The sequence below is a fragment of the Grammomys surdaster genome, unplaced genomic scaffold, assembly GCF_004785775.1.
Source record: "Grammomys surdaster isolate TR1022 unplaced genomic scaffold, NIH_TR_1.0 229, whole genome shotgun sequence".
NCBI classification, from domain to species: domain Eukaryota; kingdom Metazoa; phylum Chordata; class Mammalia; order Rodentia; family Muridae; genus Grammomys; species Grammomys surdaster.
In genome coordinates this window covers 4,172,664-4,191,281 of record NW_021604674.1, presented here as the reverse complement: position 1 = coordinate 4,191,281, position 18,618 = coordinate 4,172,664, and the positions used below count along the sequence as shown (strand labels likewise).

General features: G+C 40.9%; 1 protein-coding gene across 2 annotated transcripts in view; it reads right to left on the bottom strand.

The window, feature by feature from the left end:
• Tbc1d12 (TBC1 domain family member 12) overlaps positions 1 to 18,618 on the bottom strand; it is an 82,515-nt gene that overhangs the window by 35,138 nt on the left and 28,759 nt on the right. For both annotated transcript variants that reach the window (XM_028773499.1, XM_028773500.1), the window contains exon 3: positions 295 to 410. In XM_028773499.1, the coding sequence (XP_028629332.1) occupies positions 295 to 410 (116 nt within the window). The remainder of the gene's footprint in view (positions 1 to 294; positions 411 to 18,618) is intronic.

The window sequence follows — 18,618 nt, the reverse complement described above, 5'->3', positions numbered from 1 at the left end:
TGAGTTCCAGGACAGCCAGAGCTACATAGTGAGACTGTACAGATAAAGCCTGAACACCAATATATTCTTCCTTATTTATTTTAGGATACATGGCAAAGCATGCCTATTATTCCAACACTAGGAGGAACAGCAGGAAGATACTGGGTTTGAGGCCAGCCTGGGTTAAATGAGATTCTATCTCAAACAAAACAAATAAATCTCATTTTGTATTTCAGTTCTATTTTAAGTGAAATAGTAAAACAATTAAATCTAAGTTTAAGCAAAATAATGCACTAAAGGTCACTAAATACTTACGATGGCCGGTCTTCAAGAATCAAGGCAGTGGTGGAAAGTGGCTCGAACTCACAATTCCTCCGTCTTGAAGACTGAGATGGAGCTCGACAGGTTCTCCCTGTCCGTGCTTCATATTCCTAGAACAGAGAAGGATATAATTTATGGAGAGATTTTTCTAATTTTTATTATGTATTGTTAAACCTCTGTTATCAAGGGCATTAAAAAGAACCTAAAATATGAATAAAACAAAAAATCCCTTTTTAATTCCTAGGAGAGCTTAAATTATGAATTAATATTATATAAAAAGTACCAAAATGTGTCAGAAGAAAGGGGATAGAAATACTCTATAGCCGGGCGGTGGTGGCGCACGCCTTTAATCCCAGCACTTGGGAAGCAGAGGCAGGCGGATTTCTGAGTTCGAGAATTCGAGGCTAGCCTGGTCTACAGAGTGAGTCCCAGGACAGCCAGGGCTACACAGAGAAACCCTGTCTCAGAAAAACCAAAAAAAAAAAAAAAAAAAAAAAAGAAAGAAAAGAAATACTCTATAGATGAACTAGGGATGGTTTGGGGCCCTTTGCCTCATTGTCCTCAGGTATGTCACCTGCCTATGCTTTAAATAATGTACAAGCAGATAAACTTACTTTCTGTACCTTAGCTGCATGGTGGAAATGATGAGACAGGATACAGAGAAGCAAGTGTGGTGCTTCAGGAGAGTTCTCGAAAGAGCACACTGAGATTCTAATATAATGCGGGTTTTAGAGTTTATGCTTTGTGACTCTAACTACTACAGATATAGACACTGCAAGAGAAGAAAGTCTGACCTTATAAGTACCTCTTTAATCTAATTTTAAACAAGTTATCAATACACGATATACAAAATTATAGTGTAAAACACAATACACTTTACTAAACTAAAACCCTTTTTAAATGGTCCTTTAACTCACTGAATCTGAGAGTCTACTAAGAGACACAATGTTAATATATTCTTTGAAGAATCATTTACATTTCTCCATTTCAGCATTTAAAAAAATATTTACAATTTTATAAAATTCATTCCTAGAAATTGGCAAAAATCAGTAATAAGTTTATTCAGTTATAATTTCTTTCTTTCTTTTTTTTGTTTTTTTGTTTTGTTTTTTTTTTTTTCGAGACAGGGTTTCTCTGTATAGCCCTGGCTGTCCTGGAACTCCCTCTGTAGACCAGGCTGGCCTCGAACTCAGAAATCCGCCTGCCTCTGCCTCCCAAGTGCTCGGATTAAAGGTGTGCGCCACCACAGCCCGGCTTCAGTTATAATTTCTATGATTCATATGTTTTTTCCCCTTTGTTAAAAAAAGCCTGGAGATACTGCTCAGCAGTTAAAAGCACTTGCTGCTCTTGTAGAATGCAAGAGCTCAGAGCCAACACCCACGGTGCACAGCTCACAACCACCTACAACGCTAGCTCCACTGATTTCTGACAAGCTCTGCAGGCACCTGCATGTACATGCACATTCTCATGTGTACACCCACACACAAACAAGTCACCTAGCAATTACAAAAGATATTAATTTATATGAAGAAAATTAAATGTATGTAAGGTGGTCAGAAGTTTCCCTAGAGTTTAGCTACTGTAGCCTATAATCTTTTTACGTGATTATTACATATTTTCCAACTCAAAGCACTTCTCTATATTGAATCATGGTAATTCAAAATGTGAACTGACTGTATTTACAGAGATAATGATCAACCTGAAATTTCAGAAGAGAACTGCAAACTGTAAAAGTGCTACAGCAGGACTAAAGAGATGGGGAAGCACACGGCAGGAGGAGGGAGCAGACTCCATCAGGCTGTCTTGGGACCTCAACATGTATGCTATGAACATTTGTGCATATACACACACACAGACCCACAGATCGAAACACAGGTGCATGCACGCATATGCATGCACGCATGTGCACATGCACAATGTATATTTTTAAAATGATATAGCAGCTGGGCATGGTGATGCATACTTATAATCCCAGGACTAACGGCAGATTTCTGTGAGGTCCCAGGCAAATCAGAATAAGAACCCGACTCACGAAAAAATTAAAAAGAATATTTAATATATGGTGCTGCTTTTTCTCTCTCCTCTCCCCCTCTCGTCATTCCTCCCCTGTCTCTCCCCCTTCCCCTTCCCCCTCTCTTCCCCCCTTTCTCTCTCTCTCTCTCTCTCTCTCTCTCTCTCTCTCACACACACACACACACACACACACACACACACACACACACACAGAGACATTTTTGACAAGTTCTTACTATGTAGCTCTAGCTGGCCTGGAACTCACTATGTTGAGTCTGTCTCACTATGCAGACCAAGCTGGCCTTGAACTCACAGAGATCTGTTTACTTCTGCTTCCCAGATGCTGGGACTTTAAAAGCATATGTCACCATGCCAAGGAAAATTTGGTTTGTTTGTTTGTTTGTACATAATGTGCCCTAGTGTTTTACCTGCATTTGCTCTCACCATGTGCTTGCAGTGCCTAGGGACCAGGAGAAGTGTAGGGCTTTGTAGAACTCAAGTTAGAGATTTGTGAACCACCATTTGAGTGTTGGAAACCAAAACTGGGTCCTCTGGAAGAACAGCCAGTGCTCTTAACTGCTGAGCTATGTCTACAGGCCCAAGATCAGGATTCTTAATTACATAGGCTCTGAGTAATACTACTAAGACACTGTGTGAGAAGCAGAATGACTGTTAGAATATAGCTTCACGTCCATATGTACAAATCTATTGTTTCAGCTTCTATGCTGCGTCTGACATGATCTGACGTCTCAGTGCCTTATGTAAAACATTCTGGATAAACTCTCATTCTCTAAGCTTCTACCTAAGGACTCTCCACCATCTACTCGACACCCCTGATACCACAGCTGCTGTGGCTGCAGGTTGGATTTTAAATCTCTCCTACAGACTGTTGGGAGCCGCGGCAGGTGCTGGCAAGGTCCGCCATCGCTAGGTGGCGCTGTCAGCCATAATTCTTCCTAGTAAACAAATAAAGTGCGCATGTGCCATGGTAAAGCCCGCCAAAGCTAAGCCCATCCCACGGCGTTTGGCGCGCAACGAGTATACAGCCAATCAGAGGTGATTACGCCGCTCTAGGGTATATAAGGGCTTTTCCCAGGGCTGGGGGTCATCTTCTGCCACCATTTTTGGTTTAGGGAAATAAACGTGTTTCTACGGAAGGATTCTGGTGTGTGTGTGTGTGTGTGTGCGTGTGTGTATGTTTTTGCCGGCGAGACCACTACACGCGCGCCCCTCACATTTGGTGCCGAAAAACCCGGGAGAATTTATCATCGCCGGCACGTTACAGAAGACCCCCCGCTTGCCATCCACGCGTGGAGGAATCCAGAACCGTAGAACGAGAGGATGTTCTCTGAGAGACAGGTCTCTATTTGATTTGATTCACTTCCCTCCCCAGTTGGCAGGAACCTTAGAGGCTTTCGCTATGGTGTTAGCAGCCTTAGTTTTCTTCCCTTTGGTCCTCGTGGCCGCTCGGGGAGTGGAAAATGGATTACAAATCAGCATGTCAGAAACAGAGACAGAGAAATGGAAGCGCTTAAATATTCAGAAAGGAAAAGAGAAAAGAAACGTATTTAAGAAATCAGGCCTCCCCGAGAACCAATTCACGGGGATGAGAGATGAGAGAAAGAACGCTCTTGGGAGAGACGGGAGAACAGGAAGCCTCAGAAAGAAACCTCTGTATCTGGTAAAGGAGCCGGGCTTTTTACGGCGTGATAGCTCTGAGTCGGAGGGGCTAACTTCTGACTCAGAGGACTCAGATGTAGAGACGGATGGGGAGGATAGATGCCAGCCGAATAGCCGGCCGCCGCCGCGAGATCGAGTGCTGGAGTTAGTGACGGTTAATTAGAGGCTGTGTTTACAAGAAGAGTGGTTTGGGGGAGACAGTCTAGGTGAATGAGGAATTGGCCCAGTGCCGATTTTGCTTAGGAGGTGACAGCGAAACATAGGTCAAGAGAATTCTAAATTGCCTGCAGCCTAAAAACTGCTTCAGGCGGGAAGAACAGGGTTAAAAGGAATTAGAAAGCAGGGTATTGAAGTGTTAAATTAGCTGCCCGCTACATCTCCAATGAACGAGATAAAAAGTTACATTTTAAATATGAGAGAGAGAGAGAAAGAGTTTTTAAAAAATACAGGTGCCCTCTCTCTGAGCTGTGTCAACAAAAAGAATGAAAAGGCTATTTCAGAGTTCCTCTAGAAGCAGAGAATTCGGGAGAGTCCTGAAATTCTCTGTAGTTCTTAGAGTCCTTCCTTGTCGCTTGTCCTTGGCGCGCCAATGTCCACGTGTTTGTGTTTGCCTTTTGTTTCGTCGTCTAAATGTTCTGTGTTTGTTAAGTGTTCAAAAGGAAAGATCGTTAAAACTGCTTGATCCAACCTTTGGGAGCTAAAAAAGGTCTTTTCAGGAATTGAGGTTGACATAAGCTGCTTTTAAAAGAGACCAGCAGCATTTTGGGTTTTATAAGGAAGCTAAGAGTCGTTTTGTCCTAGAAAAACCTCTGTGACAAGGTGCTTTTCTCTTGAAATTACAGCTAGAAAGACAAGAAATTTTGTTTGATCTAAAAATAAGATATATAGCCATTTCATTGTTGTTTCGGATCGGCTTTAAAAGTATAAAAATGTTCTACATGTCTTGGTTATAGACTATTGGCTTAAATTATTGGGTGTAATTAAAAATTTACAACTTTGATAACGAAAGGTGGCGTGGAACTAGCTCAGTGTTGGAGTCGTTCAGAAACCAGGTATATAGAAAGTAAGATTTTAGACCAATGTCTCTTCAATGAGATTAAAAGCTGCTTCATGCATTCATGTGTAGAGAATTAGCAGCAAAACTTTATAGCATAGGGGTGGTCTGCTTGGTGTTGATTTTAGAGAAGATAAATTGTTTAAATTGGTTTTGCTTTTGCTTCTCAAAATTAATGGTTACACTCTAATGCTACAAAAGATATTTAAAAGTTTAGTTAAACTGCCAGTATTCCATTGGCTACAGTTGGCAGTTGTAATCTTGAGTTTAAAAATTTTTTTGATTCGCCCATGTTATGGAAAGGGGGACAGCAGATAGAGTTAAATAAAAATATTTAAAACGGGTTGTGATACAATGCTGGCCTGCTAGAGATTAAGAACGTTTACATGTAAATTAAGACATACAGGCTGAGATCTTAACGTGCTTGTAAGACAAGGTCAGTGTGATACTAATCAGGTTAAACTGCCCACACAGCTCTCAAATCATACAAGCAAAGACAGACTTAGATACTTGTCTTTGCAATGAAATTGCACCCTCATACAATCAGGGTCTGGCCATAACTGCACAGAGCCATAGAGATGGAGAGTGTTTTAAATGTGGAAATTTAGATAGTTTTTAAAGTGACTGTCCCAGGAACAGAGGCTTAAACAACAGCCAGGTGACCAAGGTTACCTGACACACCTGTCCTTGGTGCAGAAAAGATAATCCTTGGGCCAGGCCAAAATTGTTGAGTGTAATAGGAAACAAAATGGCTTTGGTTCCTCTGATGTGTATTGGGTCTTATCAGTAACTAAAAACCTAATCTTAAATTAATAATTAAAAGAAAAAGGATTTTGGAAGATTGATAGATACTGGGGCTAATTAACAATTATTGGAGGACAAGATTGCCTTCAGCTTGGCTTTATTTGATACTTCACTCAGCTAAAAAGAGTTGGTTATTCAATTAATCAAAAAACACTAGGGCCGGGCAGTGGTGATGCACACCTTTAATCCTAGCTCTTGGGAGACAGAGACAAGCAGATTTCTGAGTTCAAGGCCAGCCTGGTCTGCAGAGTGAGTTCCAAGACAGCCAGGGCTACACAGAGAAAGTTCAAATTTAAGATTTATAAGACTAATGGGACACTACAGCCTGACTTGCCTACTCCAGCTGCCATTCAAGTAAATGCATAAAAAATTATTATAGATTTAAAAGATTGTTCTATACAGTTCCTTTACCTCCTGGTAAAGGTGAGAGGTTTGCATTAAGTGAAATTGCTTGTGATTTTTGAGAGCCCATGAAGCCATTCATTAAAAAAGCTTGCCTCAAAGAATGATTAACGGCCTTAAAAATTTTGTTGTTGCTTCAATACAAAAGGTTAAAGCGTTTAAATCTCTCAGTATATATTATTCGTTGTATATTTTATTGGCTGATCTCTCTAAAAGAGTTTTCCACAAGCCTTGCTCTAGTACAACGAGCTTTAAGATTTTAGAGTACTTGTTGCTCCAAAAAAGTGATTCTCAAAAGTTGTTAACAGATATTAATTGGCTAAAACCTCATTTTCAGCTTGATAGGCCAAAAGAAATGGTCAAATAAAAAGACATCTTGACCGGACAATGAAAAAGTCCAGATTCTATTTTAATAAAAGCCAGGGGAGCGCTTTGTCTTTCCACAGGAAGAAGACAATCCATTTTGGCTACCAGAGCAGGCGACTCGCGATACTAGAAGGTGACACCCAGACAGACCCTCCAGGCTCTGATGATAGCCCTTGTGCTGATCCAAGGGATACAGGTTCCTAGTATTTTTGTTTATTTTATCAAATTCCACCTTTAAGAATTGTACCAATAAAACCTGCTGGATGTCCCAGTGTTGGAATTCTAAAAGATTCACTCACGCTATGGTTGCCAGAGTCACAATGGGTTCCCATCCCCGTGGAGACTCCTTCCACTCTGTCATTATTTAGACAAAAAAGAGATTTTGGTATAACTGCAGCCATAGTGACGATGATATTAATTAGTGCCGTTACCGCCACTGCCACTGAGATTGCTATGTCAACTTCTGTTCAGGTGGGCACTACCCCCAATTGTCAGCCACAGTGGTAGAGACTGTTAACCTTCAAACCTCCGCCAGTACCCTACTAAAAGGCGGGCTAATGATCCTTAATCAACGCCTTGATTTAGTGAGAGAGAGATTAGATATCCTCTTTCAATTAGCCCAATTGAGATGCGAGAGAAAACTGGGTACACTTTACATCACCAGTGTACAGTATAAAAACTTTACTCGTGTAACTAATCTGTCCAGAAAATTGTTTCAGTATCTTACAGGAAACTGCTCAGAAAACTTCAGTGAGACACTCAGAAAATTGAGAGCAGCTGTGGTGAACATCAACTCGACGCACGTGGATCTGTCCCTGACTGAGGGACTGTCCTCCTAGAATTCTTCAGCTTTCTTCTTTTCTTTTTCTTCCCTTTTTTAAGTGGGTGGGAGTAGGCCTGTTTGGTATACCCTAAGTTGTGGATTAGTATTCATCCTTGGTTGGTTGCAAACTCAGAGCTCAACAAATCTTGACAAGGCTATTTTTGCACAGGCGCTTCCAAAGTACTAGGGGCTTCCCCTGCAGTGTGGTTATCACTGCCTCAATTATAAGCAGTCTCCCCCCCACGAGTGGTGGTGCTAAATGTTAGGCCATCAGCGTTGCACCCCAGAAGATTTGCCCATTACACTGGGTCAGTGAGGAGTCTTGGCCTGGTTGATCCTTGTCTGTATAGCTGTGGTACCTGAATTTTGAGACAAACAGCCCTTGCACCCCTAGGAGATGACTCCATTGCACAGGGATGGGTGTTTGCATCTCTTTCTGTTCCCCTTAGCCCTTGCACCCAGAGGACTCGTTTCCATTGCACCTGGTAGGGTAAGGGAGACGGTCTTAAACTGTTGGTTCTTGAACGCTTATTCCCCCAAGATGGAATTCGCTCGATCGACCATGGGTTTGAGTCATAACCGGTACCACACTAGACAGGCCAAGAACAGCCAGTTAGATAACTCCATCCTTTTGTCTCCAGGACAGCTGCCATTGGTCCCAATGATGGGAATTAGGCTGATGCCACATGCCAGATTTACACCATGAAGACAACTGAGGAATTGATGACAAGCCAACCCCATGACGGGATTAGCGAGTGGCAATGACCCGGGCGCGGGTATATCCCTCGCAGCCTAAGACAGGGTGGCTTGCTTTTCCTTGGTGTTAGCCCTATTGATGCTGGGCGTAGAAAAATGTCAGTCAGCCTAGACACGGGACATTGACCAGTGCCTGTTTAACAAATAAAAAAAGAAATAGCCAGTAGACAGATTCCTCAGCCGCTGCACCCTAGGGCTTCTGGTATAGGCACCCTGTAAAGCCTCAAACATTTGAGCACCACCCTCTGTTTTTAAAACAAAAAAGGGGCAGATGTTGGGAGCCGCAGCAGGTGCTGACAAGGTCCGCCATCGCTAGGTGGCGCTGTCAGCCATAATTCTTCCTAGTAAACAAATAAAGTGCGCATGTGCCATGGTAAAGCCCGCCAAAGCTAAGCCCATCCCACGGCGTTTGGCGCGCAACGAGTATACAGCCAATCAGAGGTGATTACGCCGCTCTAGGGTATATAAGGGCTTTTCCCAGGGCTGGGGGTCGTCTTCTGCCACCATTTTTGGTTTAGGGAAATAAACGTGTTTCTACGGAAGGATTCTGGTGTGTGTGTGTGTGTGCGTGTGTGTATGTTTTTGCCGGCGAGACCACTACACGCGCGCCCCTCACAACAGACTCACATGTAAAAGGCTTAGTCACAGTCTGCTGCACAGTGTAAGGTGGTACAGCCTGGAGGAGGTGGGGCTAGCAGGCATTTGTTAGGTCACTGGGGCCATGCCCTTAAAGGAGCAAATGTTGGGGATCTTCCCCCCAGATGCTGCTGTGAGGTGAGCAGCTATCCCCTTACTTAAAAAGTTCTAGCCTTTCATCTCACAAGTCTTTCTCTCTCCGTTTTATACCATTTTATTTATTGTTTATGTGTACATGCATGCACGTGTATGCATAGGTGCATGTGCATGCCACAATGTGTGCATGCACGTGTATGCACAGGTGCATGTGCATGCCACAATGTGTATGCATCAGTTTTCTCCTTCGGCCATGTAAGTGTTGGGGGTCAAACACAAGTTGATCAGGCTTGACAACAGATGCTTCTACCCACTGAACCATGTCACTGAGCCTTGTGATCAAAGCAGCTTTGACCATAGGTTCCCAACCAGTGTCTGTCTCACCACATTCCAGAAATGGAAACAGCTTACTGTTGACTGAAACCATAATCCAACATAAACTCTGCTCCTTTCGAGTTGATTCATGTGGGCAGTACTTTTTTTTTTTTTTTTAAAGATTTATTTATTATATATGAATACACTGTAGCTGTCTTCAGACACACCAGAAGAGGGCATCAGATCTCATTACAGATGGTTGTGAGCCACCATGTGGTTGCTGGGATTTGAACTCAGGACCTCTGGAAGTGCAGTCAGTGCTCTTAACCACTGAGCCATCTCTCCAGCCCTCATGTGGGCAGTACTTAACACACCAGCCAGTTAACCACACACAGCTTGCTCTTTCCCATTTGTTCTCCACTTCCTGTCTAAAAAGGCTTTCCTTATTTTGTCTACCTAGTCAGCTCCAACTAGTTCACTACATTGATACATCATATTTATGGAAAAAAATCACTCAACTGTATTCTCATATACTGAATACAATTTTACTAGTACACATACCACTCAATATGATTTATTTCTATTCCAAGAATTTATACCAGTATATTATACCACTCAATGTTTATCAAGCAAATTATGCATTTCCTGAAGTGAAAGCAAGATGATAAGAAAGAACCTATGATCAATTCAAGACATCTGTCATTCCAGCTCTGCTACAGAAAGACCTAGAGTTTGCTAATGCCATGTATTCAGTTGCTAGCACAACTAGATATTCTAACACAGTATGCCTTGGATTCTACAGCTGAAAAGATATATCCAAAAAAACATACCAGTGAAATCTTAAAAGAGCATCTTTTAAGAAATAAATTATGAGAGGTTGGTGAGATGGCTCAGTGGTTAAGAGCACTGACTGCTCTTCCAGAGGTCCTGAATTCAAATCCCAGCAACCACATGGTGGCTCACAACCATCTGCAATGATATCTGATGCCCTCTTGTGGGGTGTCTGAAGACAGCTACAGTGTACTTACATATAATAAATAAATAAATAAAATAAATAAATAAATAGTTTTTTAAAAAAAGAAACCTTAAAAAAAAGAAATAAATTATAAAGTCAAGAAAGATGTCTCAGTGGTTAAGAGCACTGGTTGTTCTTACAGAAGACCAAGGTTCTATTCCCAGCACCCACATGGCAGCTCACAACCACTTATAACTTCAGTCTCAGAGGATATGATGTCCTACTAAGACCTCCATAAGCAGTGCAGATACACGGTGCAGAGACATACATCAGGCAAAACACCCATACATATAAAGGTTAATTTAAAAAAATAAAATCATATATTGGGCCTGAGAAGGAAAAAGCAGAACAGTTGGACTCGAATATAACTTAAACCAAGCAAGAAAAACTTCCAAGTGAAAAGGATTTGGTCAATTACAATGTTTTTCTGATGACAAGTTTTATTCCGTAATCTATAAATTAAGAGAGGAAAAAACATACCTAAAGCTTAATTAAAATATTAGACAAGGGGCTGGAGAGATGGCTCAGTGGTTAAGAGCACTGACTGCTCTTCCAGAGGTCCTGAGTTCAAATCCCAGCAACCACATGGTGGCTCACAACCATCTGTAATGAGATCGGATGCCCTCTTCTGGTGTGTCTGAAGACAGCTACAGTGTACTCATAAGTAAAATAAATAAATCTAAAAAAAATAAAATAAAATAAAATATTAGACAAAAAATTTCATCACTGTCTGTATATAGAAGTGCCTATGGTAAACATCATCTGGCATTGTTAGCACAACTGTCTTAGGTCTCATCGTAAACCAAACTTAATACACAAGTCTGAGATAAGTATAGAACCAAGTTTTTAATATAACTTTGATATTCAAACTACTAATGCTAGAAAATAGCAGAGTATTTTCAAACGATAAATTATTTCCAAGACTCTCTTCTGATCATGGGGGAAAACCTATTCCGTTTCTCAGCCTATTTAACTGCTAGCTTGCTTGCTCTTCTCCCCTCTTAATTCTCTTTTCTGTTAAAGTTAATATCCCCCTCCAATAAATATAAGCCCAGAGCTGTTTTGAATTCCTCTCCCAATATTTAAACCATATAAACTGTAATGAAATCTATGCATTCATAAATAGAAAGACATAATTGTTTATCAATTTGAATGAAAGACACATAGAAAGGAAGTTACTCACCACCCTTTCAAGGTGACAAAAGAGAAAGAAAGACATCGGCATATGTAATAAGTTTAAAGACTTTGCAGGAATAAACTATCAACACAGCCCAGACCCTGGAAAACTTAATAGTTGTATTGATGAAAATCCTAGATATCATCCAAGACATAAGTCTCATTTTCACATGAAGGAGAGCAACACAAAAATAAGACCTTTCACAGACACAAACATTCATTTTCTATTGGAAAGCACTGTTGGATTGAGAGGGGCACAGTCAGTCTAGGATCCACCTGCACTATAGTTAGGATTCACCTGCATCATAGTTAGAATGCACTATAGTTACTCATCACATGCTCGTCTGAGAGCACTGCTACTTGCAGTTTGGAGGTCAGAGACTAACTATATTCTATCAACTTAGAAAAGCCTGAAATCCAGGTCAACTGAAATACTAGAAATTTAACTTTTAATATGGCTCACCAATTGTTCAAAAGGCCACAAGCAGGAATTTCACACCTGCAAAAGAACACGTGTGATCATCCTCAAAAACCAATACTATCAATATGCTGCTGGCTTGGAGCTTTATCACTAAGTTACATGACCTCCATCTGAGTGACTTGCTATTTATTGACTAATATGCTAGAACATACTTTATGTCTGCCATGTGCATGGCAGGTAAGTGCTCTACCACTAAGCATTTTTAGGCTTCTTTACTGCTAACACGGATAACACTAAAATTGACCAGATTTTTAATGTAATTTACTCTTTGAATAAAATATTTAACTAACTTTCACTTCATGTGCCTAAGAAAATTATAAAAAGACCATAATGGTTAAATTTCACATACATAAAATATAAGCATATTATATATGCTTTCTTGAACAAGTTGCAGAAAAATACATCTAATATTCTATATATATAAATACTCATATGCAAAGATACTTATAAAAATAAATTTAAATTTATTAAGTTTTTTATTTGTATCTCTTAAGAATGTATGTGTGGAAGTCAGAGGTCAACTTCCAAGATCAATCCTTTCTTTTTACCATGCAGGTAAATCCAGCAAATCAAACTCACATCATCAAGTTTAGAGGCAACACCTATACTCTCTATGTGATTATCTCACTGGCCACAAGAAATTAATTTAATAGGCTTAAAAATAGGAAGTGAAAAGAAAATATCATCCTATAATGTTTTATATTTCATAAAAGTACAATTGTATTACTTGTGTCACTAACAATTACAGAAAAAAGTTTGTAAAACAAACCTTAAATTTCTATTTAGTGCCTTAGTGTATAATCATACAGGCACCTTTCCATTAAAAACAAGAGAAGGAATTATGGCCCATAAACATTATACTCACACTTGAGAATAAAACACTTCATTTTTGAATACTTGGTTTAAAAAATATTACTTGGGCTAGACAGAGAGCTCAGAAAGCACTGGCTGCTCCCAGAGGACCTGGGTTTGATTCTTAGGACCTACATGGTGATTTAGAACCATCTGTAACTCCAGTTCCAGGGGGTCCAGCACCCTCTTCTGGCCTCCATGGGGACAAGGCATGCATGTGGCGCACAGCCATATATGCAAGCAAAATATCACCACATGTAAAATTTTAATTAAAAAAAAAATTACCCACGGTGGCTGGGGAGATGGCTCAGCAGTTAAGAGCACTTACTCCCCAAGAGTGAGGAGCTGCGTTTGAATCAATCATCAGCAACTACAAAAAAAAGCTGAGTGTAGCTGCACACTAGCCTGTCATACAGCTTGGCACCTGTATCTTACTGCTTAGCCACTCAAAGGCAAGTAAGACATCTTTACAATTTTCAAAGGAATTTGTTCATATATGTATGTTTTGAAAAGTGTTGTCTGTATCCCAGAGGGACCTCAAACTCACTATGTAGCCAAGATTGACCATGGACTCATGTTTCCTACCTCCACTTCCTAAGTTCTGAAACTATGGAAGCACATTACCACATGGAACAGGAGTCTATTTTGAATTTAATATATTTTCAGTTAGTTTTATACCAGCTACATTCACTTCCTACAGGATTAATAGCTTAAGACTACCTTAAATATGATGCAGTGTCAACTTTCTCATGGCTATACTGGTAATACCTTCTTTTTTTTTTTCTTTTTCTATTTCAGACTTTAGACATCAATACATGATAAAAGGTCTCAAATACAGTTCTTTATTATTAATGCTTGACAGAATTCAAAGACGAAAGCTAAGAAAAAGTGTTTCTAGTTAGCACATGTTGGACCAAAAAAGGATATCTTGGTTTCTGGTGGAGCACTGGCTAGAGATGGCCAAAGACCCAACAGGTATCCCTGCAAGGGATGGCATGCATTTCACCTCGCTCCCAGACTCCAGGCTCCTGAAACACAGCCGAAGACCTCCATTGATCCCGCCTTTCAGTCACATAGGGCAATGCACCTACAGCCCTTCCCAAAGAGAGGTTTGTATCACCTAGCACAGGTAGAGGGTGTGACTACAGACCTCAGAGCCTCAAGAGATCTTCATATTAATGAGATACCTAAAGGTCAGAGGGCATAGCTAATTAAGCATTCCTTCCCAGATCCTCCTCCCTCCTCCCTCCCTATTTAACTCAGGCCCACCCTGAGGTGGGAGAGGGTTATAATTTCATCCACTTTCCACCATGACAATAAACCTTTCAAAACCATGAACTTCCTTGTGTCTTTGGGGCCCCCACCGTGGGGAACTGTGGAGAAGGCCTTTGACTACTGAGTCACTGCTCTCCCGCTAGAAGACTTCTCTATGTTCTTGCCACCGAGCCCTGCCAACTCAAGCAAGCTAGCCGACCCAGCCGACCCAGCCGACCCAGCCGACCCAGCCAAGCGAGTGCCATAACCAAGAGTCTCCTACCCCACGGGGCGCTGCTGGAGCTTCTCCCTCTCGCATCTCTTGGCTGCAAGCCAGTTCAGCCCAAATGCCCACTCTGTCTCAGTTTTTCCACGGCTCCCAGCGGCATCTGGGAGCCCAAGGTCAGAGACCACTGGTCTCCTGATCAGCCACTTTGGCCCAGAGACCCCTCCCAAACCAGGAGCTCTGCCCCCGTAGGACTTCAGGCTGAGACCTCTCCATGCCCGGGCGGAGCCCCCGCGGCCTCTCACAGCCCAGTGTCCGCTACAGCCCCGCAAGCACAGACATATAAGGTTGTAAATATCTATTTGTATAAAGAAAAAGCCTTGAAAAAGGACAGTCTCAGGCAAGAGGGGAGCAGGATGATTTAAACAAAGAAGGAGGGACACAGGGGAGAAAGGCCATGGGAAGTAAAGGTGCTTATTGACAAGCTGAGAGCCCGAGTGCAGTCTCCAGGACCCACAGGGCAGAGGGAGAGAACAGACTTCCCAAAATGTGGGGGCTCCATACAAACATGATATTCAAGTGCACACATATGCACACCACACATGAAAAAATGTAAAAAAAGCCGGGCAGTGCACTTGGGAGGCAGAGGCAGGTGGATTTCTGAGTTTGAGAGTTCGAGGCTAGCCTGGTCTACAGAGTGAGTTCCAGGACAGCCAGGGCTACACAGAGAAACCCTGTCTCGAAAAACCAAACAACAACAAAAAAAAAAAGTAAAAAAGAAAAGATATTTTAACAAACCTTTAATAGCAAGACCATTGTTTGGCCTCTTGAGGGAGAATTTGATCTAGAAAAACTATAGACAACAGTTTTGATTGGCTGGGAGGTTTTTTCCAACAGTCTCACTTTGTAGCCTTCCCACTTAAGTAGCCTAGGCCAGCCTCCAACTAATGGCAAAACTAACCGCAATCTATTTACCTTGACCTCCTTAGTGTAAAACCACACTCAACTAGACAAAAGTTAATCTCACAGTATGTATGTATCCATGTATGTATGTGTGTTATGTATGTATGTGCGTATGTATGTATGTGTGTGTGTATATATATATGTGTGTATGCATATATATATGAATAAAGAGAGAGAGGGAGAGAAGGAGAGAGGGAGAGAGGGAGAGAGAGAGGTTAATGTTCACGACATCTCAGTAATAATTTTCATACGGCACACTCTAAATCTAATGAAATAAGAAGTAGTTCTCTTTCTCTCTCTCTCTCTCTCTCTCTCTCTCTCTCTCTGTATTCATATTATATATATACATATATATAATTACATATTACATATATACAATATGAATACACACACACACACACTCACACACATACTATGAGATTAGCTTTTGTCTAGCTGAGTGTGGTTTTACACTAAGGAGCCCAAGGCAAATAGATTTAACAAATAGCTACGTCTGAAGAATTCAGTAAGACTACCTTAGTAGAGTGCTGGCAATGCAGCTCAATCAGGAGGGTGCCTACCTATGGTTAACAGAGGCCCTAGGATCCTGCCCTAAACCAGGGCGAGGCATAAAGGTGTCTAGTCTCAGCCAGTATAAAGATGGAACCAGGTGAAACAGGAGATCAAGGTCATACTCATCTCAGCCAGCTCCTGGTCCACCTGGGCTTCGAGAGACCTCAAAACAATAGAGTTTAAGAATATCTTAACAGAGGCTCAAAAGACAGCTCGGTGGTTTAAGAATACTTGCCGTTCTTTCAGAGGACCCACATAGCAATTCACATCTACACTTCCAGTCCCAGGGGATCTAACACTCTCTTTTGACCTCTGTGGGCACCAGCTATACACACACTTGCATAGACGTACATGCAGACAAAACACCCATTCACACAAAATAAATAATTTTAAAATAGTATCTTAATACTAAGTAAGCATTAAAATAGTACATATACAGCCAGATGTGATGGTGCATGCCTTTAATCCTAGCATCTAAACCGCAAAGGCAATCAGATCTTTTAAGTTTGAGTTCAGCCTCATCTAAAAAATGAGTTCCAGACTAGCCAAGGCTATAAAGTGAGACCCTTTCTTTATAAAGCACACACACACACACACATACACACACACACTCACATGTACATTGGTTTTCCTTTTTTTTTTTTTTTTTTGGAGATAGCCTCAGCTGGCCTGAAACTTGAAACTCAAGATTTTCCTGTAAAACAGCCTAAAGTCCAAAACTGGAATTATAGGCATGTACTACTATGCTCACATTTTTGTTTTACTTTTAATTAATTTTTTTTACTTTATTTTAATTGTATGTATGTGTGTATATTTATGTATGTCACTTGTATAGGGGTGTCTCCAGGGACAAGAGATGTTAAGATTCTCTGGAGCTGAAGTCACAAGCAGTTGTGAGCCCTGATGCAGGTGTTGGGAATCAAGCTTGGATCCTCTAGAATATTAAGCTATCTCTTAACTACTAAGCCATCTTGCCAGTCCCTGTTGCTTTTCATATTTAATTAGGTGCATGTGTGTTTGTGTGCACATGTGCATGTGCATGTTTTATGTGAATACAAGTACAGGTGTCCATGAAGTCTAGAAGACACTGTTAAGGCCCCTGGAACTGAAGTTACAGGTAGTTATGATAGGACTGCTGGGAAATGAACTCAGGTACTCTGCAAAAGCAGTAAACATTTTTTAACTGTGCAGCCATTTTTCCAACCTCCAGATATTATTTTTATATAATACACCACAATTGGATAAATGTCTATTGCATACTATACAATCTCCTCAAATCTTGTTTTAGGATTAGACACTATCATCCCCATTTTAAATCCAATACTATTTTTAATATAGTATCGGATTTTTCTCATATCAATCTGAGAAAAAAACCATTAACAATGTTAATGCCATTGAAAAGTAAGCAGTACCCCTTAATGTTAAAAACAACATCTTTGTTAACAGCTTATACCCTGTCTGACAAATATAGGATTCTATTGAGTTTGCATCAAAAATATAAAAAACCCATATGTCTCCTCTGAACACCGAAGTAAGCAAGCATAAAGTTTAGGGATTACAGAAGCACCTGCACCTATACAAACTACTTACTATCTTAATGAAATTAATTAAATGGTTTTTTTTTTTGAGACATGGTCTTGTAGCCCAGGCTGGCCTCAAGTTCCGTATGAAGCTGAGGACTTAAAAGCATGTACCACTGCACCCAGTTTAAGCAGTGCTTAGGAATCAAACCTGGGGCTTTGTATACGCATGCTAGCAAGCTCGCTACCAGCTGAGCTACATCCCCTAAGCTAACAGTGCTTTAGCTTTTGTTTTGGTTTATGACATGGAGTACTGCTGATATGAACTTGCTATGTTGATTAGATTGTCTTGAATTTGCTGCTGTCCTCCCTTCTCCCTCCTCCCTGAGGCTCCAGAGAGCTGAGATTCATAAGTCTATGCCATCCCATACCTAGCCAAGTGCTCTTAAAGATCTAAAAAGTGTTACTAAGAGAAAATATAAAAACAAAAATTTATTACTTGGGAAACAATAGGAACATTATTAACTCCTTAAATAAAGTTTTCTAATATGAGTAATGATTAAAATTTTTCATTTTTTCAATAGATGCTGGCTATATAAAATCTGGTAAACTCCAATAGAATTTTTTGTTTAGTATTTATTTATTTAGAGATGGAGTATCACTCTGAACCCCTGGCTAGCCCGGAATTTGCTATGTAGATCAGGCTGGCTTTGAAGTTACAGAAATCCACTTACTTCTACCTCCCAAGAGTAAATATTGAGATCTTTGTTTTGTTTTGTTTTTTTCAAGACAAACTATTAAGATTAAAGGTTGCAGCACTATGCCAGGCTGGAAAGCTCCTTTTAAACAACAACTGAGTTTTAGAACAGTTCAGGTTGACTCAGGTACAGTGCTTTACAGTCTCACTAACCTGAGTCATGCACAGTGAGAATGGACACCTAAGCTTTGAGTCCCACCTGTTAGCGACTCAAGGATAAGGAGGGAGGTAAATCAGTGTCCCATTGCTTTAAAGAATTTCCACAACCTTAGCATATACTAGAAAACACTGTAGCCTGTCTTTTAAAATAATATTAAGACAGCTACAGTAAATATCTACAATGCCCAAGTTTGTATCTAGAAAACTAAAAATGAAATGGTTCATTTTCAAGAAAGTTGTGCTGAGGGCTGTCAGTGTTAGAAGACAGCACTGACCACAGACCACGCCCGGGCTTGCTTCTCAGCACCAGTGTCACTGTCGTCACCTCTGACCCAGTGCTCACAGTCGTCACCTCTGACCCAGTGCTCACAGTCGTCACCTCTGACCCAGTGTCACAGTCGTCACCTCTGACCCAGTG